The sequence below is a fragment of the Canis lupus genome, chromosome 12, assembly GCF_048164855.1.
Source record: "Canis lupus baileyi chromosome 12, mCanLup2.hap1, whole genome shotgun sequence".
Taxonomy (NCBI): domain Eukaryota; kingdom Metazoa; phylum Chordata; class Mammalia; order Carnivora; family Canidae; genus Canis; species Canis lupus.
In genome coordinates this window covers 5,657,853-5,685,080 of record NC_132849.1, presented here as the reverse complement: position 1 = coordinate 5,685,080, position 27,228 = coordinate 5,657,853, and the positions used below count along the sequence as shown (strand labels likewise).

The 27,228-nt window shown below is 36.9% G+C and overlaps 1 protein-coding gene and 1 long non-coding RNA gene across 5 annotated transcripts in view; one reads left to right on the top strand and one right to left on the bottom strand.

Annotated features, from left to right (window-relative positions):
• Nucleotides 1–7,131: 7,131 nt before the first annotated feature.
• LOC140600971 (uncharacterized) lies at nt 7,132–8,858 on the bottom strand. The gene is made up of 2 exons (XR_012004054.1): nt 8,529–8,858; nt 7,132–8,035 (listed from the first exon to the last, which is right to left on the bottom strand). It is a non-coding gene; the product is annotated as an uncharacterized lncRNA (long non-coding RNA).
• A 15-nt stretch (nt 8,859–8,873) lies between these two features.
• Nucleotides 8,874–27,228, top strand: part of VPS45 (vacuolar protein sorting 45 homolog) — a 74,405-nt gene continuing 56,050 nt past the window's right edge. For 2 of the 4 annotated variants that reach the window (XM_072769344.1, XM_072769343.1), the window contains exons 1-10: nt 8,874–9,102; nt 9,740–9,874; nt 12,713–12,773; nt 16,298–16,377; nt 17,422–17,490; nt 17,612–17,749; nt 18,157–18,267; nt 21,972–22,106; nt 22,580–22,693; nt 23,097–23,264. In XM_072769344.1, coding sequence (XP_072625445.1) covers nt 9,010–9,102; nt 9,740–9,874; nt 12,713–12,773; nt 16,298–16,377; nt 17,422–17,490; nt 17,612–17,749; nt 18,157–18,267; nt 21,972–22,106; nt 22,580–22,693; nt 23,097–23,264 — 1,104 coding nt within the window. In that variant the 5' untranslated portion in view covers nt 8,874–9,009. The remainder of the gene's footprint in view (nt 9,103–9,739; nt 9,875–12,712; nt 12,774–16,297; nt 16,378–17,421; nt 17,491–17,611; nt 17,750–18,156; nt 18,268–21,971; nt 22,107–22,579; nt 22,694–23,096; nt 23,265–27,228) is intronic. The other 2 variants (XM_072769346.1, XM_072769345.1) reach the window with 1 other exon arrangement.

Below are 27,228 nucleotides of genomic sequence, written 5' to 3'. Positions count from 1 at the left end.
AAGATCAGACTAATAATACAAATCCACTTCACCGCTAATTTTTAAACTTCCTGCAATCCTACAGTAAGTCCTCAAGAATATAAAAATGTAAACCAAAAAGCTTTCTAGTTATTTTACAGAAAGTATAAACACCAACTACAAAGAGATATAAGGTAATTTAATTAACATGATTATAAAAGCATTTCTAATAAAGCAGAGGAAATAATTGTGTTGCTTGTAGTTTTACTCTGAGTTACTCTAGAGGCAAATCCCTATTATGGAAAAACAATAAATGCAAAGCATGTTTACCTTTTGAATATTGTTCTAGCCTTCCCCTTTCCCCAATCCAAACAACCTGTTCTTAATTCCTATAGCACACAGGATGGATTGGAAAAGAAAGAAGCTAAAAGTTGGCTATTGCAGTGTTTTAGATGTGTGGTATATGCATGATGTAGTCACAGATGAAATGAAGGAGCAAAGGCTACTTTTCCTCAGTTAATGGCAGCTTCATCCCACCAATTGTTAAGGCTAAGTCTTGCTGAGACTCCTCTCTCACATATCCTTTATTTTAACCATCAGCTAATACTGTCACAGTCTCCAGGATCCAACCACTCCCTCGCTATTTCCATCTCCCTGGCTAAAACCTCATATCGCTCAACTGGATTATTGTAAATGCTCCTAACTAGGCTCCCTGCTTTTTACCTTTGCCCTCTGCAGTTTATTCTCAACCCAATAGCCAAACTGATCCTCTCCTTAAAGATCTCCAGGGACTTCCATCACATTCAAAATAAAAGTCAATGCCCTGACAATAGAGTCCTGAACACACTATTTCCAATGATCTATCTTTGCCCCTCACCATCTCAGCCCCAGCTATACTGGCCACTTTGAGCTTTTATGAACAGGCCATATCTACCTCAAAAGTTTTGCAATTGCTCTTCCTTTTACTTGGAAGATTCTTTATTTAGAGATCACATAGCTTATTCCTTTAACCTCCTTCAGGTTTTTGCTCAACGTCTACTTTTTTTTTCCAGTGAATGATTCTCTGACTATCCTATCTATAACTGCAAATCTTACACATCCCCATAGCCACCATCTCCCTTTTTAAACCTGTTTTGCTCTTCTCTGTAGAATTTATCATTATCTAATTACCATAAATTTTACTTATTTCTTTGTCTGATTGTCCTAAGATTGTAAACTTCATGAGGTTAGGAATTTTGTCTGTTTTATTCAATGCTGTATTTTCATAACTAGCACATAGTAGGTGTTCAGAAAATGTTAGTTTAAAGAACAAATACCCTCCACAAATCTTCGATAGTAACCAGTGTTGAGAATTAGCTGCTTCCACAGATGCATCTATTGGTGGTGGGGCTTCGTACCAGTGCTAAAGCAGATGCATGACATCGTTAGATTTATATGAATATACTGCTCCCAGAAATTGAACAAGGCACGTACAGTATGTGTATATAAAACAAGAGAATGATTTCTGTATGCAAAATCTACAACACAAGGATTTATGAACTGAGGTTTTCTAGTCCATTCCCTTCATTTGAAAGACAGAGGTCTAGTAAGCTTAAATCATTTCTGAAGCTCACTCAGATATTAGTAGTAAAATATACTATAAATCAGATTACCTGGTTCTCAATTCAGTGTTCTTTTTATTCTACCATGGCAAACTTGAGTTTTCTTCTGACCAGGAATTGAATCCATCTATAGCATCTGAATTCAAATTACTACATCACCAGGAAATAAAGAGTCTAATTTCCCAAAAATTATTCCTAAATTAAGCCATGGTGAGTCTGGATGTTGTTGTATTCTTTCAATAATAATTGGAAATTAAAGGGGGGAAATCACAATTTCACCATTAATTGTATATTTTGTGCCACGAACAGAGGAAATTATCATTTGCAATATAGTATTCTGTCTAGAAGTATGGATTCTGGCTGGTGTTCACACCTCCAGATTTAAATCCCAGTTTTGTCACTTATTAGTGGAAATCTTCTTATCTCCTTAGGCTTCAATTTTCTCCTTTTTAAAAAGAGGCTAACAGCCCTACTTAGTCATTGTTTGTAAGAATAATGCAAGGAAGTACTCAGCACATAGCCTAACACATACATATTTATATGGACAGATCTGTCAATTGCAACCAGACATGAATAGAAATTATAGTCAGATTTCCATCCTTCAAATTTTAGATGTGACATTATATATATCAAACAAATCTTCCAAATTGAATTCTTGTTGATTTAAACCTTACAGATTTTGTCCAGTTCCTTAAGAAATGAAAAGTGGAAAGCAATTTGTGCAACAATTCAATAAGATTTAAAGCAAAAACCAGCAACATTAAACTCAACATTAAACCATTTTCTAATCTATTTTGACCAAAACAATACATTTTCCCCCAATTTTGTAGCCATCACTCAATCTGCCAGCATCAAATGTTAAAAAGCCTCGTTATAACTTCATGGTGGTCCAAGGGCGCCCTCTGTCTGACTATTGAAAAAATTTAAAGCTAAATCAAATACTTTTAGAAAGCTGATGCTTTCTCAAGTAAATACTTAACAATTTTAGGAAGTTAATTCTCTCTAATCATGGCTAGCAGGTAGAAAGAAATAAAAGTCATGTCATTTGTTATGAGAGCTCCAGAACAGTTAAGTCTACATCCCTGTAAATTTACCTGGGAATTTGGAAAGAAAATCCATTATATTTTTCCCAGAATGTATCCAATATCATTCAATAAAACTACTGGCATAAATCATCTGGATACATATTTTGATCTCTTTGTTTATACTGTCCATGTAAAACTCCACATTTTATTTAACGTGCCGTTGTAGAAGTTAGCTCAGTAATGAGTATCACCAACATCAAATATTTATTGGGTAACTTCTGTGTGAAAAGCATAGAAAAAAACAACAACAAATCACTATCCTCAAAGAAATGACAATTGCTTTCTAAAAAAGGATGTGCAGAAGGAATATGTATAAAGAAACATGGTAAAATGCCCAGTGAAAAAGTTATGCTTCTCTAGGGATTTCTGGCTGGCTCAGTCAGAAAAGGATGCAACTCTTGATCTCAGAGTTTGAGTCCCCATGTGGGATGTAGAAATTACTTGAATAAATAAAAATTTTTTTAAAAAGATATGCTTCTCTAAACTTGCTGCTGTGTCATCTTAGAGAAGTTATTCAACTTCTCTGAACCTCAATTTCTCTGTAACATGGAGATGATACCTCAGAGGAAAGTTGCAAAAGCTGGGATATTTGTAAAGGGGGTCGGCTAAAAGCTCAGTAAAAGGTGGTTGCTTTTCTTTATTAATATTATTATGAGATAGGGTGCCTGGGTAGCTCAGTCACTTAAGCATCCAACTCTTGATTTTGGCTTAGATCATAATCTCAGGGTCATGGGATCAAGCCCCAGAGTTGGACTCCGGGCTCAGCTGCAGTCTGCTTGTCCCTTTCCCTTTGCTCCTCCCTGTACTCTCTCTTTCAAATAAATAAACAAAAATTTAAAAAAAAATATATATATATAAAGAGAAATCTTGAATATCCTCCTACGTTAAATTTGTTTCAAATAGGATATTTGAATATTTATCACTAAATATTCTTTTTTCTTTTTTTAGAATAACTATTTTTTTAATTAATTAATTTATTTATGATAGTCACAGAGAGAGAGAGAGAGAGGCAGAGACATAGGCAGAGGGAGAAGCAGGCTCCATGCACCGGGAGCCCGATGTGGGATTCGATCCCGGATCTCCAGGATCACGCCCTGGGCCAAAGGCAGGCGCCAAACTGCTGTGCCACCCAGGGATCCCACTAAATATTCTTTCTAGTGAAGAAAAACAAGTAATCTTGATCAAATGCTTGATCAAGTCAATAATGAGTCATTTCTAAAGGGATTATTTCGCTATTAAAAATATAATTAAAATTCCTTTACCACTAATGAAATGTAAGGATTTATAAAAATATGCATTTTCTGGTATTTACTTCATATGGCTTACCTATTCTCTTGAAACATCTAAAATGTTAAAAATAATTTCATCACATTTCATGCTCATTTATGTTTCTGACACAGTAACCCAAGAACAGAATTATGATCATAAAAGCGATCTTAGCAAAATTCTAGTTCAATCTTTTTTTTTAAATGACTTATTATGCATTTCATTAACATTACACTTCTAAATTGATTTTGTGAATTTTAATAATTTCTTGGGGAGGCAAGCATGTGAAAATGTATTTGTTTATTGCTATTTTTTTAAAGATATTATTTGAGAGAGAGTGAGAGAGAGCAAAAGCAGTGGAGCAGGCAGAGGGAGAGGGAGAAGCAGGCTCCCCACTGAGCAGGGAGCCCCTTGCAGATCAATCATGACCTGAGCCAAAGGCAGATGCTTAGCAGACTGAACCACCCAGACGTCCTTATTCCTTTTTTTTTTAAATTGAGGTATTATCACATATTATGTTAGTTTCAGGTGTATAACATAGTAAATCAACAAGTCTATATGCTATGCTCAGTATAAGCACAGTTACCATTTCTGTGTCAAGTATTTTTATATTCAGTTTGTAATTGGGGAAACTTAAAAACAGTAAAACTTAACACCATTCAAAATATTTGCTAAGAAAAAAGTAACTAAAGCTAGACTAACAACTACATGTATTATCTCACTTAATAATGTTCATCCCAACCTGAGGTAGGTGTTATTTTCTCCATCTACAAATGAGAAACTGAAACACTGAGTGGTTATGTAACTTGCCAAAGTCCCACTGGTATTCAGCAAAATCAAGTCCACGTTGCCTGATCCAGAGCCTGCACTCTCAACCTCTATATATCCTTCCTATTACTTAAAATTAATCCTCTTAAATATCCATGGATCTGACATAAATAAATGATTAAATAAATGCACGGGAGGAAGAGTATCACTCTATTTTACAGAAGAATGCCACACAATAACTGCAGAAGAAATGAGGAAAATAATTACTATCAGGTAAACACCAATGGTTTCAGGTAGAACTAATAGTGGATTCCAGTTAAAATTTGCAGGTATAACAAGTATGATGAGAACTGGGATATTTGCAATACATCAAGGCATCTCTCCATATGATATTTTTATTTTTGCTTTAAGTATACATTTTTTAATTGAAGTATAATTAACATACAATGTTGCATTCAGGTGTACAGCATATTGATTAGACAATTCTATACATTATTCGATGCTCATAACAGTAAGTCACAGGGATATCTGGGTGGCTCAGCGGTTTAGTGCCTGCCTTCATTCAGCCCAGGGCATAATCCTGGAGTCCTGGGATCGAGTCCCACGTTGGGCTCCCTGCATGGAGCCTGCTTCTCCCTCTGCCTGTGTCTCTGCCTCTGTGTGCGTGTGTGTGTGTGTGTGTGTGTGTGTCTCTCATGAATAAATAAAATCTTCAAAAACAAACAAAAAGAGTAAGTCACCACTCACCACCACATAACATTATTACCACATTGTTAACTATATTCCTTATGTTGTACTTTTCATCTCCATGACTTATTTTATAACTGAAAGTTTTTACCTCTTAATCCTCTTTATCTGTTTTCACATATTTATTAATTACAAGGAGAAAAATAATTTTACAGAGGAGAAACCCAACAGACACCACCTAACCAAACAATCAAAGTTAACATCACCATCAGAAAGATGAAACCACCCAAACTACTGAATGTGCAGGCAGAATCCTTCATGCAAATAATTTTTTTAAAAGATTTTATTTATTTATTCATGACAAACATAGAGAGAGAGAGGCAGAGACACAGGCAGAGGGAGAAGCAGGCCCCAAGCAGGAAGCCCAATGTGGGACTTGACCCCAGGACTCTGGAATCACGTCCTGAGTCAAAGGCAGATGCTCAACCTCTGAGCCACCCAGGCATCCAGCAAATAATTTTTCCTTTATGATTTAAGGTAATTGTTTTTGCTACCATAAAGTTCAGTACTAAACCACCAACTGTGACAAAAGCTTAACAAACCCTGTTTGATTTGAGGTTGGGTATTCACTAAGCCTCTGAAGTAGCTTGAAGCATATTTCTCCTAAGTTTTGTCTTGGTGAAAATCGTATGGTTCACAATTTATGAAGGAGCAGCCCAATTCTTCCCATCAATACTTCTATTATTGTATAGTAATGCAAGATAAACTTCTGGAAATTATATTGGGAAACTGTAGTTTACAAATTCTGAAATTGGATTATATTTAAAATTTTTCTTGTCAAAGGGGAATAAAATGTCATATGTAAAAAATAAGCTAAAAGTTATACCTACCTTTTGATTTTAAATAATTAAAGCTGAGGGATGCCTGGTTGGCTCAGTCGGTTAGGGGTCTGCCTTCAGCTCAGGTCATGATTCCAGGATCCTGGGACCAAGCCCCACATGGAGCTCTCTGCTTAGCTGGGAGCCAGCTTCTCCCTCTCTCTCTGTCCCCCTGCCACCCCCTCACTCATGCTCTCTCACTCTCTCTTGCTCTCTCTCAAATAAATAAAATCTTTTTAATTAACTAATTAACTAATTAAAGCTGATATTTACTGAGCATTTAGTATGTGCCAGGCACATTTTTTCTGCACATTATTTCATTTAATTCACACAATAGGCTGGCAAACTTTAGAACTATCACAGCATCCTTTAAATCTATAACTATTTTGTACAAAATGTTTATGGAAGCATCTTATCAATGTACAAAATAACACTGCCACTGACATCAATGGAACTTCATGAGCAATGGAATAAATTACTAAGCCTTATCAAAATAGGCATTTTCCTGTTCTTCTAAAGTGTTATAATTGTCCAACTATAAATAAAAGAATGAAGTTTCTTGCCATGTATTATTTACAGGCTGACTACTGTCTAAAAAAGCACAAATTTCATAGACAAGACTTACCTTGTTTTTTCTTAAAAAAATGCATAAAATGGAAAAACAATCCTATACTGAAATCTAAATTATAGGTAAAAGAAAAAGACCAAGTGACAGGAGAGTAGAGGTGAATTTTCAAATATTGATAACTTACAGGATTTCCAGGTGTTTTACTGGTTCATTTTAAATTGTAATGTATTTTAAATATGTTTTAAATTTTAAGTAATATTTTAAGTTAATATTAGAATTCTATACAAATTACATTTTTCTCATTTATAACCACTTTAAAGTTCACATTTTTATTTTTTTAGATTTTATTTATTTATTCATTACAGACACACAGAGAGGCAGAGGCATAGAGGGAGAAGCAGAGGGAGAAGCAGAAGGAGGCAGGGAGCCTGATGCAGGACTTGATCCCAGGACCCCAGGATCACACCCTGAGCCAAAGGCAGATGCTCAACCACTGAGCCACCCAGGTGCCCCTACATTTTCATTTTAATATAACTTTTCTTTTAAAATATAATTCAAAAATGGATTTTTAAAAAGCCCAATGGGAAGTTTTATTTACACGGTAGAAAAAGCAAAAAGAAACACATTCTGCACAATTTCAGAGGTGACAAAAATCCATGGTATTTCAAGTGGCTTCTGAGCTCTGCTAAGGGATTTGATAACTGTATATAAAGTGATCTTAACAGCCGGATTAATGTTAATATGGTCTGGGTCTAGTTTTAATTGTATACTTTTTAAAATATAATGAAAGAATGATTTGGTAAGGTCGAACCTATTGATTAAAGTGATCCCAACAAACACTGGTCATTATTTTAGTGGAAATATTTACAAGCAATTTTAGTTTCTGATTTGTGTTGTTTTTTTGTTTTGTTTAGATTTTATTTATTTATTAACGAGAGGCACAGAGAGAGGCAAAGACACAGGCAGAGGGAGAAGCAGGCTCCATGCAGGGAGACTGATGCGGGACTGATCCCAGGATCCGGGGATCATGACCTAAGCCGAAGGCAGAGGCTCAACCGCTCAACCGTTGAGCCACCCAGAAGTTGTTTATTATCTTCCTGATTTTTTAATTCCGTAGGGTAAAGGTGTAGAAAAACTAACATTTTCCCTCCTTTTCGAGAAATGGCAAAACGGAGAGACCTTCGGGGTATTAAACACAAATGCAGTCATTTAGAAGTTGATGACCTTAAAAAAAAAAAAAAAAAGAAGTTGATGACCTTAAGATTCATTTTGTGGCTACGTTTTTGTTGTTCCTTAAGCCAAAACGTGAGTTTCCCCCTAAAATTCTCACGCTACATTGCTCAGCTCCCCTGATACGTGCCCCTGCCCATTTATGACTCTCGCCTGGGCTTCTGCCCGCAGGTTCAGCGCCCCAGGTCACCGCACCCGCTCCGCGGCAGACCGCGGAGGCCCCACCGCCTCACCCTCTCCCTCGCCCCCCGCAGGCCTTCGGGGGCCGACTCAGCTCCCCGCCCTGGGCGGGGTCTGGGGCCTCCCCAGAAACATCCCTCAAAGGCATTCTCTTTCGTACGCTCTTCCAACAAATATTCCCTTTCAGGAGCCCCTCGGTCTGCAGAAAACCAACTCGGGCCTCCCTTGGCAGAACTGTCCTGGCCTTGTTCACGACACGGTGAAGCCAGGAAGGGCGAATCCGACCATTACTTAGCCAACACCTTACCGAGCGGCCGGGAGCACCACACCATCCCTCTTCCCTTAATTCCTCACGGGCCACCCGAGTATTCATGGCAAATAGTGACCGCGGTCACCCTCTGCCGTTCCTGCCTCCGAGCCAGCCCTGTGTCAAGTTCCTCCACCCGGCGAGCGGGTACCCTGTCCCCAAGCCAGCAGAACAGGCTTCGGCCGCAGCCGGGCACTCCGGACCCAGGCCCATAGCGGTCGGGAGCCAGGCCTCAAGACACCACCAGGCTGGGGGTGGGCATGTTATCGCTTCCGAGAGGGAAGGGGGGGCGGGTCTCCGCTGGCACCGGCCCGGCTCAGCGGAACTACAACTCCCAGCACCCGAGGAGATGCCCGGATTTCCGGAAGCCGGAGCCCAGCGGGGAGGAAGCAGCTGAGAGCCGGCCAAGAGGCCCTGGGTTAATTTAGCAAGAAAAAAGGGGACCAGAAGGGCTGTGGGGCTCCGCCGTCCGTTCGCCACCATGAACGTGGTTTTTGCTGTGAAGCAGTACATTTCCAAAATGATAGAGGACAGCGGACCGGGTATGAAGGTACTTCTCATGGATAAGGAGACGGTGAGTTTGCTTTTGCTCAGTATGTGAGGGAATCCTCCCTCCTCATAGCTACTCCCGCTCCACCGTAGGGTTTAGGATTTAACTAAGAATTTTGAAGCGAGGGTCGGTCCTGTGTGAAACTGAAAGGTTGTATGCAGCTTGTCTACTGTGTTGTCAATGTAAATTGCTCTATTGCCAGAGGTTTTTCCTCCCCCGCCACCCCCGCCCCCTCAACGACTTACTGGAATCAGAAGGCCTTTCCTAAATGTCTCTGCCAAAAAATAATATGTGAGACAGGGCACTTGGAAGACTTTTATTTCTACTCAGGCTTGTTTCTAAAATACAGCTGTTAGTGCTCGAGCTGAGACGATAGGCTATTATTTGTTGGTCAAAATTATTTTTTTAAAAAAACACTATAAGGTGATGGAAAAAATTTTTTCGAAATTTATGGATTCTCCGTGTTCAGAGAGAACATGTTTTTCATGTACATGTTCCGGTACATTACCTACATGTTCTGGATGCTCAGTAAATGTTATTACATACGTTAATATTTATGTTATCCAGCCAAGTATAAATGAAAAAAAATTTTAAGTCTTAAATGTTGCTGCTTGTTCATATTATTTTTGACTAGCATAATATGAGTTCTTTTTCTTTACAGACTGGCATAGTGAGTATGGTCTACACACAATCAGAGATTCTTCAGAAGGAAGTTTACCTTTTTGAACGCATTGATTCTCAAAATCGAGAGATCATGAAACACCTGAAAGCAATTTGTTTTCTTCGACCTACGAAGGTACTGAGCTGTCATTTGCCCAGGCAAATACAGAATATGATGATCTGAAAGCATGAAGAAAGCAAAATAAATTTGTATTACCATTTGTGGCATCATAATTACCCTGGTTCATCAGAGTTATAACCTTGACTCCCCTTCTTTCCACATTTCAGTTTACTCCTTTCAGTCAATTTTTCCTCCAAGATGCCTTCTAGGTTCTTGGCTACTTGGTTCTAACAGAGACCACATCACTTTATTCCTGGATTAACCTCCATACTATCACACTGAACACCATTGCCACTTAATCCTATATACTTATATACTTATGTATGTACACCAATATCTTGAGTTTATATCATTTTATTCACATCTATGCACAGGAACATAATGGCTTGATTTTACTGCCATAATTAAATCAATATTCAGTAGTCCAGCCCTCGAATCCCTCCTTGAGCTGGTTTGGTCTGCCCTTATGTATCCAGCCTCCTCTGTTCAATCTCTGCTCCTCTACTATAGCCAACTAGGCCTTTTTTCACCCCTCTACATGCTCAATCCTCTTCTCTATTTGTACTCTTCCCCTAATTAAAGGTTCTTTAGCCTTCTATCCATTTCATCCATCATTTTCTAAGTCTGGCTTGAGTCTTCCTGTAAAAATCCTGTACTATTTCAATCTTATTTTTGTATACTCTCTTTATATTCATGATCTTCAACTCCAATTGCACTCTTTGACAATGCTTGTATATTACGTACTTTCTGAAATATAAATCTGACCGTGTTACCACCACTTGAAATTTGAATGACTTCTCATTGTTTTTATGCTAAAGGCAGAACTCCTTAATTATGGTTCTGTGTGATCTAGTTCCACTAGTTCCACATACCTACAGCCTCATTTCAAACCATTCCCCCTTTTATTCTTAGCCACATTAATCTTTCAGTTCACTTTATTCCATCATGCTCCAGGACCTTTGCATAGGCTCTTCCCTCTGTTTGAAACTTCTTTACTTCCTTCAGCAAATCTTCCCTGGTTTTGTTGACCAAGTCAAACCCCCCTCTTATAAGTACTTATCACACCAATATCTTCTCCCTATTGCTTGTCATAGTTGAAGTTTTATATCGTTTGATTAATGCCTATCTTACTAGCAATAAGCTCAATGAGAGCAGAGATGGTATCTGTTTTTTTCACACTATTATGCCTTCTACATAGTGGACCTCAGTAAATAATTCCTGAATTAATTAACATATTAATACTGCGTTAGAGTTATTTTCAGTTGTTTCACATTTGTGGCTCATATGAAATTTTGTTGCTGAGAGGGATCTTAGAGATTATCTATTCCAACATTTCCTAAGATTTTTCATCAGAGAAACATCTTTCACAATTATATACATATACTCTCTCAAACTAAAAATGTGTTCCTTAAAAATTATTTTCTTTGATTATATTATAAAGTTAATTTAAATGTATTTTTTAACCTAAATGGCAATTTTAAAAACCTTTTTCCTATTTAAAAAGCAATGTGCATTGCTTAAATTACTTTTAATTCTCTAAGGAAATGTATGTATTTTTTTTTAAACATTCAAAACTGTATTTCATGTTTGGACTGGGGATCAAATTCATATAGAAATTTAACTATGTGTTAATGGTATCAAAAATAGATTAAAACCTGCATTATGATCTTCTGTAATTGGAATGCTTATGTTTTGACCATATAAAAATCAACTTCTTTTTACTTCTAAATTTCACATTTTATTTTTATTCTTTTTAAAGATTTATTTATTTTATTTGAGCAAGAGAGGAAGTGTGAGTGGGGGGGGAGGGGCAAAGAGAGAGATAGAGAGTCTCCAGCAGACTCCCTGCTGAGTGTGGAGCCTGACCTTGGGCTTTATCTAATAACCCATGAGATTGTGACCTTGAGCCAAAATCACGAGTAAGGCACTTAACCAAATGAGCCATCCAGGTGCTACTCATTTTTTATTTTTAAATAACTATATGAGGGCAGCCGGGATGGGTCAGCGGTTTAGCACCACCTTCAGCCCAGGGCGTGATCCTGGAGTCCCTGGATCGAGTCCCACGTCGGGCTCCCTGCATGGAGCCTGCTTCTCCCTCGGCCTGTGTCTGCCTCTGTCTCTCTCTCTGTCACTCACTCACTCATGAATGAATAAATAAATAAATAAATAAACAAAATATTTTTGAAAAATAAATAAATAATAATATGAAAGGTCAGCCTGCTTTTTACAGAAATCTTCATAAACATTACAGTGGTGCAGTCTTAGGTCCTGATAAATTAAAAGCCAAAGTGAATACAATTAAGTGTATTTTCTCTTGAATATTGATTTTTTTAAGATTTTGTTTATTTAGTCACGAGAGACAACGGAGAGAGAGCAGAGGCTCCATGCAGGGAGCCCTATGTGGGACTCAATCACGGGATCTCGCCCTGAGCTGAAGGCAGATGCTCAACCACTGAGCCACCCAGGCATCCCTGAATGTTGATTTTTTTAAAGAACTAGAAACATCTAGATATTCTAAGAATTTTGATTAGATGAGTAATTTATAGACAAGCAGCCTGAGGCAAATTTATAGTTGTTATCAATTTTATGTTGTACTTCAACATTTGTGTTTTTAATATTTTTACATCTTAATTTGGCCAAGGTGATGCAGCTACATAATTTTATAGATGATTCCTGATCATTATATTTAACATACCTCTTTTTCTCTGCCAGCCTTCATCCTCATAACATACATTTAAATCTAGACCTCAGCACTCGATGGACTCTCAATAAATACTTAAATAAGTCAAAAGACAATATTTATTATTCTTTAACTTAAACAATTCTCACATATTATTTGTTTATTTTTTCTAGGAGAATGTGGATTATCTGATTCAAGAGCTCCGGAGACCAAAATACAGTATATACTTTATTTGTAAGTATATTATTTCACCCATTCCATCATCAAACTATCCTAGCTAGTTTGTTCTATTGGGCACTACATATCATCAATAAGTTAACTGAATTCATTACTATACAATTCTGATTTCTTTATATCCTTTCAAAATATTAAAAGTCATGTGACCATTCTATTTTAGAGAGCTAAGTGTGATTTTTTTTCATTATTGATTAAGTGAAAATTACTTTTTTAAGTTTTACTTTACCTATCAAGATTCTTTGTATGTCAAAAATTATAAGTAGCCAAATTTCACATCCTACCTCTGCAAAAAAAAGAAAAAAGCATTTATTTATTTGTATTTTATACTTTTATGAACTGAGGCATAGAAGCTGATTATTTACTTGGAGGAGGATATGCTTGAATTTGTTGGAAAAGCAGAGATTTACTTACATTCCAGATGAAAACATTCCACTTCCCTTTGCCACTTTATTTAATACTTGAAAGTACAAGTTATCTGGTAGGTATCTCTTATGTATATAACTTTTTTTTGGTGGTGGGGGCAGAGTCCTGGAAATAAATTAGGTTTGTGGTTACTATACATTTTATATGATTTTTTTTTTTGATGTAATACATTCTGTTTGTAAGTTACATGTATTCTCCTCTAGATGTCATTATTGATCCTTATGGGATTAGTTGGTATACTTTATTTGGTGCCATTTCCAAAACCAAGGACAAACCTTAATTCTCAGTATGTAGGGCATTTGAGAAATTTTATTTTTTATTTTTTTTAAAGATTTATTTATTTATTTATTTATTTAAAATTTCTCAAATGCGGCGGGGATCCCTGGGTGGCTCAGTGGTTTAGCGCCTGCCTTTGGCCCAGAGCAATTGCTGGGCCATATGCTCGTTCCATGTTTAGTGTTTTAAGAAACTGCTAAGTGTTTTCTAGAGTGACCATACCATTTTACTTTCCACCAGCAATGTACAGGTGATCCAGTTTCTTTGTATCCTTTTTTTTTTTTTTAAAGACTATTTATTTATCTGACACAGAGACAGCATAAGAGGGGGTAGGGAATGGGAGAGGGAGAAGCAGGCTCTCCACAGAGTAGGGAGCTCCATGTGGGGCTCAATCCCAGGACCCTGGAATCATGACCTGAGCGAAGGCAGATGTTTAACTGACTGAGCCACCCAAGTGCCTCAAGTTTTTTTTTATCCTTATGAGCATTTGGTGTTGCTCTTAGTTTTTATTTTAGCCATTCTGATAAGCATGTAGTCACTGAAGTATTTTTGTCTGATCACAAGCTAGGTACTTAGAAAAATGTAGAAACTTGTACTTAGTGACATATATATACATATATATGAGAAATTCCCTGTGTTTCAAATTTAAGACATATAATGGAATCACTTCTTGTGCTGAGTCTCAGTTAAAAATTGAGTAGGTCATAAGATGAAAGACTCCTTTTTCCTCTAAAGAGAGTTCTTTGATGCAGCAGTTGAGATTAGTAACCAATAATCTAATGTTTATTCTCCTGGTTCTAAAGATTATTTGATTTGCGCTATGAATCTATGAAGTAGAAGATAAAAATTATATAAAGGTAGCATTAAAGCCTAGGAAATACAGACTCTTGGAACTTGGATAAAGCAATCAATTTCACAATTTTATTTGATTAAAATAAACTAAATGAGTTTGTATGTAGTGATTTTATTCATTACAACCTTTCAGCACAATTTATATCATCACTAACCTGGCCTTCTGCTGCTGACTTCACTTATTTATAATTTTTGTATTTTTATGTCTACTAAAAATATTGTATAATAGGCTTCTCCCTTTATTAAAAAAAGAACTCTCTATTATGGAAGTTTTCAAATGTATACAAATAGTATAATAAATCCTAATGTGCCCATCACCCAATTTCAAAAGTTACTTTGCCATGGCCTATTTTGTTTTAGCTATATTGCCACCTAATCCTCCACCAACATTATTTTGAAGATCTAAGACTTAGGAGTTCATTCCTAAATATTTCAGTATACATCTCTAAAACACAAGGACTCATTTTTTAAAATACCGTTATTATAAGCAATGAATAAAATAAAATACCATTATTATATCTAAATAATGAAAAATAGTTCCTATTTTCAAATACTCAATGTTAAAATTTCAGATTCCCGTAATGGTTTGGTTTTGTTTTGTTTTGTTTTGTTTTGTTTTCTCACTGCTTTGGATTTGAATTATGATCATAATAGCCACACATTGATACGTTAAGTTTCTTTAGTCTTCTATAGGTGTTTTCTTTGTCTCTCTCCATCTCTCTCTCTCTCTCTCTCTCTCTCAAGTGCAATTTATTTATTGAAAAAACTATATTGTTCTGTTAAAGTTTCTCACACCCTGCCTCTTGCTGATTGCATCCCCATAGGATTGTTTAACATATTCTTTGTAGTTTAAAATACTCATGGGGCACCTGGGTGATGCAGTCCATTAAACATCAAAATATCAACTCTTGTTTTCTGCTCAGGTCTTGATCTCAAGGTTATGGGATCGAGCTCCACTTCCAGCTCTGCACTCAGTGTAGAGTCTGCTTGAGATTCTCTCGCCCTCTCCCTCTGCCCTTTCTACTCATGTGCATGCACGCTCTCTTGCTCTCTCTCTCTCTCTAAAATAAATAAATCTAATTAGTAAATAAACAAAATATTCCTCTAGCCTCTAGTTCTGTAAATTGGTACTTGGATATAGAAGCTTAATTAGATTTAGATTTGATTTCTTTTTGGCAAGAATATTTCATTGTCAGTGTTGTGTGCTTTCATTGATGGTCTCTTACTGTGATATTAGCATCAGTTGATGCTCAATGCCTAGGTTCATCCATTGATGCACTAGGGGTTGATAAAAATGATGATGTTTCAATCATCATTTTCATTCCTTCTTTGGTTTTTAGCTGGAATATTTCCATAAAGAGAAATTTCCCCTCATCTACTATTTGGTTATCTGTTGTATAGTTTTGTATATAAAAGAATAAAAGCATTATATGGTCTCATTCATTTGGGGAATATAAGAATTAGTGAAAGGGAATAAAGGGAAAGGAGAGAAAATGAGTGAAAATATCAGTCAGGGTGACAAAACATTTGAGACACCTAACTCTGGGAAACGAACAAGAGGTAGTGGAAAGGGAGGTGGGCAGGAGGTTGGGGTGACTGGGTGATGGGCACTGAGGGGGGCACTTAACGGGATGAGCACTGGGTGTTATGCTATATGTTGGCAAATTGAACTCCAATAAAAAAAATAAAAAATAAAAATAAATGAAAGCATAAAAGCTTACTTCTTTCCTTTTATTTGCTATTTTCAATATAATGACGTGGTTCCCTGGCATCGTCCACTACCTTCACAGTGGTCTTTTTTTTAAGTATTATTTTGAACTTACAGATTTAAATATATTTGTGCTACTCATTTTATTTTGAAGGTGTTCAACTTTGACATATACCACAATGTATACATTAGGCTCTTTTATGTCTAATTGCAACAAAAGTGATCTCCTTGGAGTCAGCCACAGCTCATATGTCTGTTTCAGATTTCAGTAATGTGATCAGCAAGAGTGATGTGAAGTCATTAGCTGAAGCTGATGAACAAGAAGTTGTGGCTGAGGTTCAGGTAAACCTATGGGTCCTCTAGCACATCTCTTATATTGGCCCTTTTTAAAGATTTGAGTCTAACAATTAGACAGTCTGTGCTGTCTCAGAAGAAGGGATCAGATATAAATTGGTCAGACATAAATGTGCATTGCACCAAACTATACTCATATTTAGAAACTCTAAGAAGTATCACATTGGGAACAGAATTAAAGGATTCAGTGGAAATGAGATTGGATTGGTACTGGATCCTACTTAACGGATAGGGAGGGTTTCACAGGGTTGGGAACAGAGTCAGATGTATTCTATGCTAGTTTTATGAACCACATTATAAGAATGTTCATCTACAGGGCTATGTCTGATTGGAAAAGAATAGGAAGTAAAGAATATGAATGAGGTTTGTTAAAGTTCTGTTTGTGTTTATAAAGCAGACTTTTGTCATTAGGTTAAAACTTGGTAACTCCTAAATATTCTGCATGCTATATAGTACATCACATCAGAACGTATCATGTTATCTTTTATTTCTTAAATGCTTTAGTGTTCTTGAATACATTTATATAGATGTTTGAATATATTTATCACTTAAGTGAAGAATAGGGCAGCAAATAAATAAGTTTTGGATTTTCAGAAGGATGTGCTAGATGATAAATGAATAAAAATTTTAAGTCATATTCTCCCTCATGAGAATACACTGGACAAAAAAAAAATACACCAGACAGCGACGTTCTTTCTCATCTTTGTGTAACAATGTATACCCTATAGCAGGGTCTTATTTTTACTAATTGTTAAGTGTTCACAGAGGTCTCCAGAAATGTAATATATATACTTCTACAACTTTGCTTTTTGTTTTTTAAAAGATTTATTACTATTGTTACTGTTTTAGAATTATTTTATTCCCCCACATTAACTATTGCTACTCAGTTATTAAGTTTTGTATGTCTTTGACACCTGCACTTCCTCAAATTTGATTATATCATATAGTATTATGTTGCATATGAAGATATTACTGTTATGATACAGCTGGAATTTATGAAATAACTGACTGATCTTGGTGCTTTGTTTGCAGGAATTTTATGGTGATTATATTGCTGTGAATCCACATTTGTTTTCCCTCAATATTTTGGGTTGCTGCCAGGTATGGAAGGAAAGGATAAAAAAATAAGTTTATTTATCAGGTGGGAATTAATTCAGCAAGTATTGGACTTGTAAGAAAAAAATTCAAATATTTTCTCTGAATATACATTTTTAACAAAAAGGGTAGAAATTGGGATCCAGTCCAGCTATCCAGAACAACTCAAGGATTGACAGCTCTCCTTTTATCTCTGAAGAAATGTCCCATGATTCGTTATCAGCTTTCATCAGAGGCAGCAAAGAGACTTGCAGAATGTGTTAAGGTATGGCTTCCCCTATCCCCAGTACCAAAACATTAAGACCATTCATTTCCTTATCGTATTTCAGAAACTATAGCAATATTTTATCTATAACCAAGGAAGTGATGTGTTGGGTTTACTGGCAAAGAGGTAGATCTTTGTAATAAAAAATCAAAAGCAACACATTAGAACTAAAATTCTTAGGCTTAACTCAGGAAACATTTGCAAGCTAAGTAAGTTAAATACTTATTTTGATCCTAACTTCTTAAACAGGATGCTACCAAACTTTGTCAAGCTTTTGAATCCTTTTCTGAAGGCCTATGAAGGTGCAAAGAACTGTTGTTAAATGTGTTTTTTATGTATTAATTTTGTTTATTATTTTTGTCTGCAACTAACTGGTTGACCAAACCATCTATCTCTCTCATCCACAGCAAGTAATAACTAAAGAATATGAACTGTTTGAGTTCCGGCGGACTGAGGTGCCTCCATTGCTGCTTATTTTAGATCGTTGTGATGATGCCATCACCCCATTGCTAAACCAGGTGCAGAACCCTTTATTAGCATAATAGAAGCATGATTTCAAGTGGTATTCATCAAAATGCAGATGTGGAAATGAACAATGTGGTCCACTTATTTGCCTCCTTATTTTCAGTTTTTCTTTTCTTTTTTTTTTTTTTTTTTTTTGCTTTGTATTTCCTGAGGTTTTGGTATCGCTATTCTTCCAGCCACAGTCATCTTTGACTCTTTCTTCTGCCTCATCTTTCCTGTCCCTTTCTGCCACCACCTTCACCCCTATCAAGGCAACTTTTAGGCTCTGTAGCTTCTCCTTTTCTAATGTCTGGCTGCAATTTTTCATTCTTACTGTCATTACCTCTGTGTAGACCCTAATCTCTCATAGGAATACTGAAATAGTCATCTACCAATTCCTCATTTTTATTTTTTATTTTATTTTTATTTTTGAAAATTTTACTTATTTACTTCTTTGACAGAGAGAGAGCAGGAGGAGCCACAGGCAGAGGGAGAGGGAGAAGCAAGGCTCCCTGCTGAGCAGGAAGCCTGATGTGGGGCTCAATCCCAAAACCCCAGGATTGCGACCTGAGCCAAAGGCAGACACTTTACGACTGAGCCACCCAGGAATCCTTATTTTATTTTTTTATAAGAGAACAAATCTACACTTTTATTTGTTTACTTTTCAGTAAATTTAAATCCTTGAGTGTATAGCATCACATGGGTTCTATGTCCAGTGGCCTTAGCAGGAAGATTGCTTCAGAATTTGACATGAGCCATGCCACTATTTATATCAGTTACCTTCTCCAGATTACTCTGGTTTGTTTTGTTTTTGTTTTGTTCAGGTTGCCACCAGGAGTCACTGTGTTACTTGCTTTGTACACATAAGCACATCTCTTGCCTAGAGAGAACTTAGTTTCATCTTGAGCATAAACACCTTCAATTTTAAAAGCTGTGTGCTCCCTCTGGTTCTGGAGATCCTGCTTATAGCCAGGAAAGATGGCCTTGAACCACAGCCTTCCAGGCATATTTATCATTTTAGCAGTCCTGTTCCCAGCAGGCCTCCACAGCTCCAAAATGGCTGAAACAAGCCCTGATTCCCCACTTTTAATTTCTTTCAATTCTAATATATTTCATACACACAGTGTTGTCAAATCACTTTTCCTGAACCACAGTCCTGATCTTACTACTCTTGGCTTAAAAATCTTCATTTGGGGCAGCCCTGGTGGCTCAGTGGTTTAGTGCCACCTTCAGCCCGGGGTGTGATCCTGGAGACCCCGGATCGAGTCCCACGTTGGGCTCCCTGCATGGAGCCTGCTTCTCCCCTTCTCCCTCTGCCTGTGTCTCTGCCTCTCTCTCTCTCTCTCTCTCTCTGTCATGAATAAATAAATAAAAAATCTTTAAAAAAAAATCTTCATTTGGTTCCCATTTGCCTACTGGCTTAAATACAGATCCCTGAACTTGGCATCCAAGAGCCTTCACAGCATGGCCCAACCTACAGCTCACTACTGTGCAGATATGCCACATGGTTTCCAGCCATCATTTTTTTCATGTTGCAACCTCTGTCTAAATGCTGGATTATTTGGAATACCTTCTCTCTTCACCTATCAACATTCTCCTTTAAAACCACTCAAAACATCTCCTTGAAACCTTTCATTGTTTTGGTCAGTTCTTTTTTTTTTTTTTTTTTCATAAAATTACTCCAGAACTTTGTGTCTCTCTTATGTCTTGTGCAGCACTTGCCATGTTGGACCTTTGATTATTTTCACACATTCCTTCAAGGTAGACTGTGTCTTACATGTGTTCTTCTGCAAGTATAAAAATAGTACCTTATACAAAGTAGAGGCTTTATTAATAGTGCCTTTGAATTCATGGGGAAAGGCATAACCTATATTTCAGTCTCTTCCTAGCTTAAAATCACGTTAATGATAGGAGAAATCTGTAGCAGTGGAGTGCAACTTTTCTATGATAGGATAGCCTTCTATTCCTAAAATACAAACTAATACATGTTCACTTAAGAAGTTTTGAGAATATAAAAAAGGAAAATGATTGCTTGTAGTTCTGTTTCCCAAAGAAAAACAACCATTCAACTGTTTCACTGAAGACCTATTATGTTCCAGGTATTATATTAAGTATTGGAGGTAATGTGGTGCCTGAGTGGCTCAGTCAGTTCAGCATCTGACTCATGATCTCAGCTCAGGTCGTGATTTCAGGGTTGTGAGTTCAAGCCCTGTGTTGGGCCACATACTGAATGTTGAGCCTACTTTAAAGTATTAGAGGTAAAAGGTTAAAAGATGCAATGTCTGCTCACAAAGAGCTCATGATCCAGTGGGGATAGAAGTAAACTGATCATTTTAATTATAGAGTAAGTGCTAATGCTAGAAGCATGCACAGGATCCTGTCTATGGGAGCATAACTATTTTGTTGTACTTATTTTATGTGCCCCCATGAAACTTGCTTTTTTTTTAAGATTTTATTTGAGGGATACCTGGGTGGCGCAGTGGTTTGGCGCCTGCCTTTGACCCAGGGCGCCATCCTGGAGACCCGGGATCGAGTCCCACGTCGGGCTCCAGGTGCATGGAGCCTGCTTCTCCCTCTGCCTGTGTCTCTGCCTCTCTCTCTCTCTCTGTGTGACTATCATAAATAAATAAAAATTAAACAAAAAATCTAAAATCTTTAAAAAAAAAAGATTTTGAGAGAGAGGGTATGTACACATGCTAGCAGGGGGAGGGGCAGAGACAGAGAATCTCAAGCAGACTCCTTGCTGTGCACGGCCCAATTTGGGGCTCAATCTCACAACCCATGAAATCATGACCTGAGCCAAAACCAAGAGTTGAACACTTAACTGAATGAGCTACCCACCCAGGCACCCCTGAAACTTGCTTTAAGGATTCATTTGGCAAGTATTTTAAGAAATGAAGCACCTTCTTTTGTAACCTTAAGTTCTTTCTTAGTAAATCTAGATTACTTAAAATGAAGTGAAAACATATAAAATATTTCTATCATTTACATTCTAGATTTAGAAGGTAATTTGCTGGAAAATACTTAGTTTTGTCTAATGGACCTATAACTAAAAGTAACCCATTCTCCAATAAGTAGTGAGAAGGCAGAATTTGGGGTTTCTCTATTCCATTTTCACCAAATAAGTTCATATTTTATAAGAATGGGAACCAATCCTTTTTTTCATAATTCTATTAAGTAAATATATGAAATAAAACGGATTCGCAGGCAAAGCTTCTGAATATGTGTGTTTTGATCAACTCACAAGGTTGTTTCTGATAGTATTAGTGTTCCCAGGATAAATATAGCACCACTCAGATCTGCAAGAACACACTTCTCATGCTGCAGAAAACCACAGAAGTGTACAGGAAATGGTACAGCTTGTAACTGCAGTACCAATATAGCCCTATCTGTGAAGCCAAAAATATACTCTTAATTCACAGGCAAAAACTGGAGCTAATGATAGATCTAATTTGTTTTCTTTCTATCAGGAATATTAATCTTGCTGCTCTTCTTCTGAAAGTGTAAAATCTAAAAGTATTTTGACTTTTAGTTTAACCAATTACCATGAATCAGTGCTTAGTAGAACACAAAATATTAATAAAACTTGAATTAAATAAAGAACCTCTATGTAAAGAAGACTAGTTGCTAAAAATATTACCAGTTTTTGTTTTCCTGAAGATTTACTATTTCCATGCTTTGTCAGTTACCAATTTTTTTGTCATAATTCTTTATTTAGTGGACATACCAGGCCATGGTTCACGAACTACTGGGCATAAACAACAATCGGATTGATCTTTCCAGGGTGCCAGGGATCAGTAAAGACTTAAGAGAAGTGGTCCTGTCTGCTGAAAATGATGAATTCTATGCTAACGTAAGTGATTAAAGTTTTTTTTTTAATTGTTTTCAGGTTTTTTGTTTTTGTTTTTGTTTTTGTTTTTTTAATGTAAGAAGGCCAGTATTGTCTTGTTTGAATGAGAACAGGTATGGGATTTCATGTGGAAGCGTAATAGAGGCATCCTGTAGATAAACTGCATCTCAAGAGAGGGCGGAAGACTTGGATTCTGACACTTTAACAGTTTGGGGGTTTTTTCATCAAAATCACATTTTTAGCTTTGTACTTTTAGAATTAGAACCCAATGTATTTACTTCCTTCCCTTCTGTAACCATTTGTGAGAATAGTAATGGTATTCATCACCAGAGTCCTGGCCAATGTCCAGATTTGGTCATTATAATGGAATTTTCTTGCCCTTCAATTCTGCCTTCAGAATTCTATTTCACTTCTTTTAAATGGTCTGAAAGTCAGACTCATCGATAGAATTGTGTTTCCACCTTCCTTTTTCACAGAATATGTACCTGAACTTTGCTGAGATTGGTAGCAATATAAAGAATCTCATGGAAGACTTTCAGAAGAAGAAACCAAAAGAACAGCAAAAACTAGAATCAATAGCAGACATGAAGGTAAATTGAACATGTTCATGGATGACTAACATGCAAGACTTTGGAACTCTTCATGTAAGCAACATTTCTGGAATATTCTCAGTCTCATTTCTGCCTTGATTCATTTTGTTTGGTTTGAGATAATTTTCTATACTATTTCTCTTTAGGAAACAATATAGTGAAAACTTCATAACAAGCCATGTGCTTCTTTCCATTCTTCAGTCACATTTGGAGTATTTAAAGAGTCAGTCTACTGACATATACCAGTTCTTCTCCTTTTAAACATAAGCAAAATGCCATGGGATTGAAAGTTGTAGATGCCTTAGTCTGGGCAGAACAATTCTTGCTTGTTTTTTCCCTTCATACATGTCTGTCCTCAGTCAAGAAATAACAGAACCCCCAATTGGTGTTTTTCCCATGGCAGGCCTTTGTTGAGAATTATCCACAGTTTAAGAAGATGTCTGGGACTGTATCAAAGCATGTGACAGTGGTTGGAGAGCTGTCTCGGTTGGTCAGTGAGCGGAATCTGCTGGAGGTTTCAGAAGTTGAGCAAGAACTGGCCTGTCAAAATGACCATTCTAGTGCTCTCCAGGTATCTATTCAGTCCAATTTGATGAGCACCTACTATGTGTAAGGCACTGTACCAGGCAGAGCAAGAGATACAAAGGCAAGTAATTCTTCTTCACCAACATGGAATTTATAATCTAACAAGGAGTTGAGACAAGAACACAGATTAATTTTATTTAAGATAGATACAAGAACCACAGGAGAAGAATAATGTGCAGTAGCAAAAGGTTCAGGCAGTTGACTATTGAGGAGGGCATCCTAGTCTGCTAGAAAGAATACTAAACTAAAATCAGAAGATCTGGATTTAACCATTTGTCACTTACTGGCTTAGTGACCTGGAGCTGTTGGCTTAATTTCTGAGCCAGTTTCCTTATCTGTAAAATAGATATAATGACATTTATCTCACGTTGTAAGGATGATTTTAAAGATACAATATATATTAAAATGCATTATCTTAAGTTTTTTATTATTGAACACCTGCTGTTTATTCCATGAACATGTAAATGCTTTCCACGTGTACATTGTGCTATAAGGATCCAGAGGTACAAAGAAGAAGACCTCTTTTCCTTTTCCTCAAAGAGCTCACACTATAGTAAGGAAGAAAGAAATTTAAACCAGGAATTATCATGCTACAAGTGCTAATATACTAGATATATTTACAAAGGAATATGGAATACAGAGGAAGGACAGCTATTTCCCCTAAGGATGAAGCTTCTTAAAGAAGAAGACATAAGACTTAGGTCTGGACAAACAGGGAGGAATGCACTAAACAGAGTAGAGTGCACCAACCAGGGAGGAGAGGGGAAATTCTTGGCAGAGAGAATGCAGACACAGAGATGGGAGATGGGGGGGTGGGGGCAGAGAATGAAAGGAACAGAGAATAATTCAGTGTAGCTAGTTAGTGCAGGGTACAAGATGAATGGTCTAAGATAAGCCAGAAAGACAGCCTGGGGCCTGATTATGACCATCAAAAGGAGATTGGGCTTTAATCTTAAAATGTTGAGAGCAACCAGAGCATTTTAGAAGAGAAGAGACATAATCAGACCTTGGCCTCAAGAAATGTACAGCATTGTCAAAGCGACAAAACTAAAGCACAAGAAATACATAGGTGGTATTTCAAGGTAATATTTAATTAAGTCAAAATAACCTCAAAATAAGATTTGAGGCTATTAAGGACAGTTCCTTAGAGAAGGCTATATTAAGATGGACCACCAAGAATGAATAGAATCTGGAGGAGGATTTCAGTCAGGGATAACAGCAAAAGCAAAGAGGTAGAAATATGCAGAAAATAATAAACAGTGCGACCTGTTGGAGAGTGGGTGTGGAAGAGAAATAGGAGATAAAATTGAATTTGTAAACAGGAACCAGTTTATGAAGAAACTTGGGAGAGGAATTTGCACTTGCTGAGATAAGCAAAGAGATCCGTTGTAGGGCCATATGTAGAAAATCCATATAATGAAAGCAGTATTTTAGGCAATTTAATCTAGTAAGGATGCTTTAGAGGTGAAAAAACTGAAGTTAGGCCAGTAGACTCACAGTGATAGTACTAAAAATGCTCAGTAAAGGCAAATCTGAGAGTTCAAAGGGAAAAAAACAATTTAGCGACAGATTGGATATAAAGATAACAAGACAGAACAAATCTGATAATTCCAAGCTTCCTTAGAAATGGCAATGTGGTATCACTGGCAAGAAGTCACTTGAGAATGAGAGTCCTTTGAGAGGTCTACATTTCTCAGGCACTCACCATAAGAAATGCATGTCCTTATAATAGGACCCTATATTCTACAACCCAATCTCTTTCTTTCCCTCCTGCAATTGAACTTGACTTTACAAAATAAAGCCAAAATGGTATAATGGAAACAATACAGGCTTTGGAGCCAGACTGTCCTGACCTTTATTCTGTCTCTACATATCAGAATTTTGGGGGGAAAGAATTACTTACTTTGCCCAAGCCTCACAGATAAAGATTTCATACTTTAGATTGTTACTAGGATTCAGTGAGATATGTAAAATGTTTCTTATATGATAGGTGCTTGGTAAATATTGGTTCCCTTCTTCTAAGCATAATGCTTTAAATATATGGTACAACTAAAACAAGGAAATCCACCGACCTGTGATTGCTCTAGTTATAGCAAGGTCCTTACTGGGATTTAGAGTTGCTACTTTTGAATGTTTCTTAAGATGCTGTTTGCTTTATATTTATGAAAAGGGCTTCAGTCATCACTGAATTTTATCCCTATATTCTTTAATCCTTTCAAAGAACTTTTAGGCTGATTTTATTATTTTTTTCAATTGTATTGAATTCTAATTCGTTTTTTTTTTTTAAAGATTTATTTACTTATTCATGAGAGACACAGAGAGAGGGGCAGAGACACAGGCAGAGGGAGAAGCAGGTTCCCCACTGAGCAGGGAGCCCGATGTGGGACTCGATCCCAGGACCCTGGGATCACACCTTGAGCCAAAGGCAGACACTCAACCACTGAGCCACCCAGGCGTTCCTCTTATTCGTTTTTTTAAGACATTTTTTATTTATTTATGGGAGAGAGAGAGAGAGAGAGAGAGAGGAAGGGAGCATAAGCAGTGGGGAAGGGCAGAGGGAGAGAGAGAAGCAGACTCCTAGCTGAGCAGAGAGCCCGATGCAGGACTTGATGTCCTGGGATGATGACCTGAACCAAAGGCAGACACTTAGACGACTGAGCCACCCAGGCACCCTTGAATTATAATTCTTAAATAGATAATATAAGTACTTGGTGAAAGAGATATGTAGTAAAAAATGAGTCTGTTACTAGTCTCACATGCATCCTTAGTTATCCTGTATCTGCACAAGTCTGTGTGATATGTGTATCTCTCCCTTTCACTCCCTCCCCTCTCATTCTTTTTTTTTTAATTCAGACGATACCATACTATACACATAGTTCTGCATTTTGCCTTGTTATTTAACCATTTATCTCAGAGACTGTTCCAGATCAGAACCTAAACACTCACTCTTTTCAGTCATTAAATAGCATTCCTTTGTAAAGATGTATCACAATCTATTTAGTGACCAACCTACTTGAAACAGTACTATTAATCACAGTTTGCAGTTGTTTTGTGGGCCCATAGAAGTATTCTTGTGAAAACTTTTTATCTTTCCCAAGAAAATTGATTTTCTTCTCTTGTTAAATAAAAACAAAATTTTATTCTATAATTAAATGTAAATTTCCTTCTGTTTATCATTTTATTTTTCCCTTTGAAACAATAGAACCAAACTTAACCACTAGCCAGTTCCAGTATCTTTATTTGTATCTCTCTATGTATGGAAAGCAGACAAGGTTGCTATAATTCCTTGCCTGAAACCTTATTTCTGGGCAGCCCTGGTGGCGCAGTGGTTTAGCGCCGCCTGCAGCCCAGGGCGTGATCCTGGAGACCCTGGATCGAGTCCCACGTCAGGCTATGCATGGTGCCTGCTTCTCTCTCTGCCTGTGTGTCTGCCTCTGTGTGTGTGTGTGTCTCTATGAATAAAAAAGAAAAAAAAAAAAGAAACCTTATTTCTTATTCACTTTAAAAGAAAAAAAATAGATACTTTAAAATATGAATTCCATTATGATCCATGATCCATTCGTGGTATTTTTAAAAGTTATCCTTTGAAGGTTTTCTTGCCCATGTTAATTAGGGTTTTACAGTGAGCAATTGATTTGGACTCCCCCACCATAAAGGATTTCTTTGGCAATACGATTTAAATAGTCTATAAATGGAGCTTTTGTCTGGTAGTGAGTATGTGCCAGGGGCCTGACCCCTAGATTGGTTATAGCATTCCTTGGCCTGACCTTAGATGATAATATGTCATGAAGCAATGAATTGAGGTTTTTAGTAGGGATGGGATTTGCTTTATTGAATAGTAACTGTATCATGGTGAAGGGAAAAAAATTATATTGCTAAAAATTAACCTATAAATTGCTGCCACTTCTAACCAGTTACTGTACAGACTAACAAAAATTTGATTTAGAAGA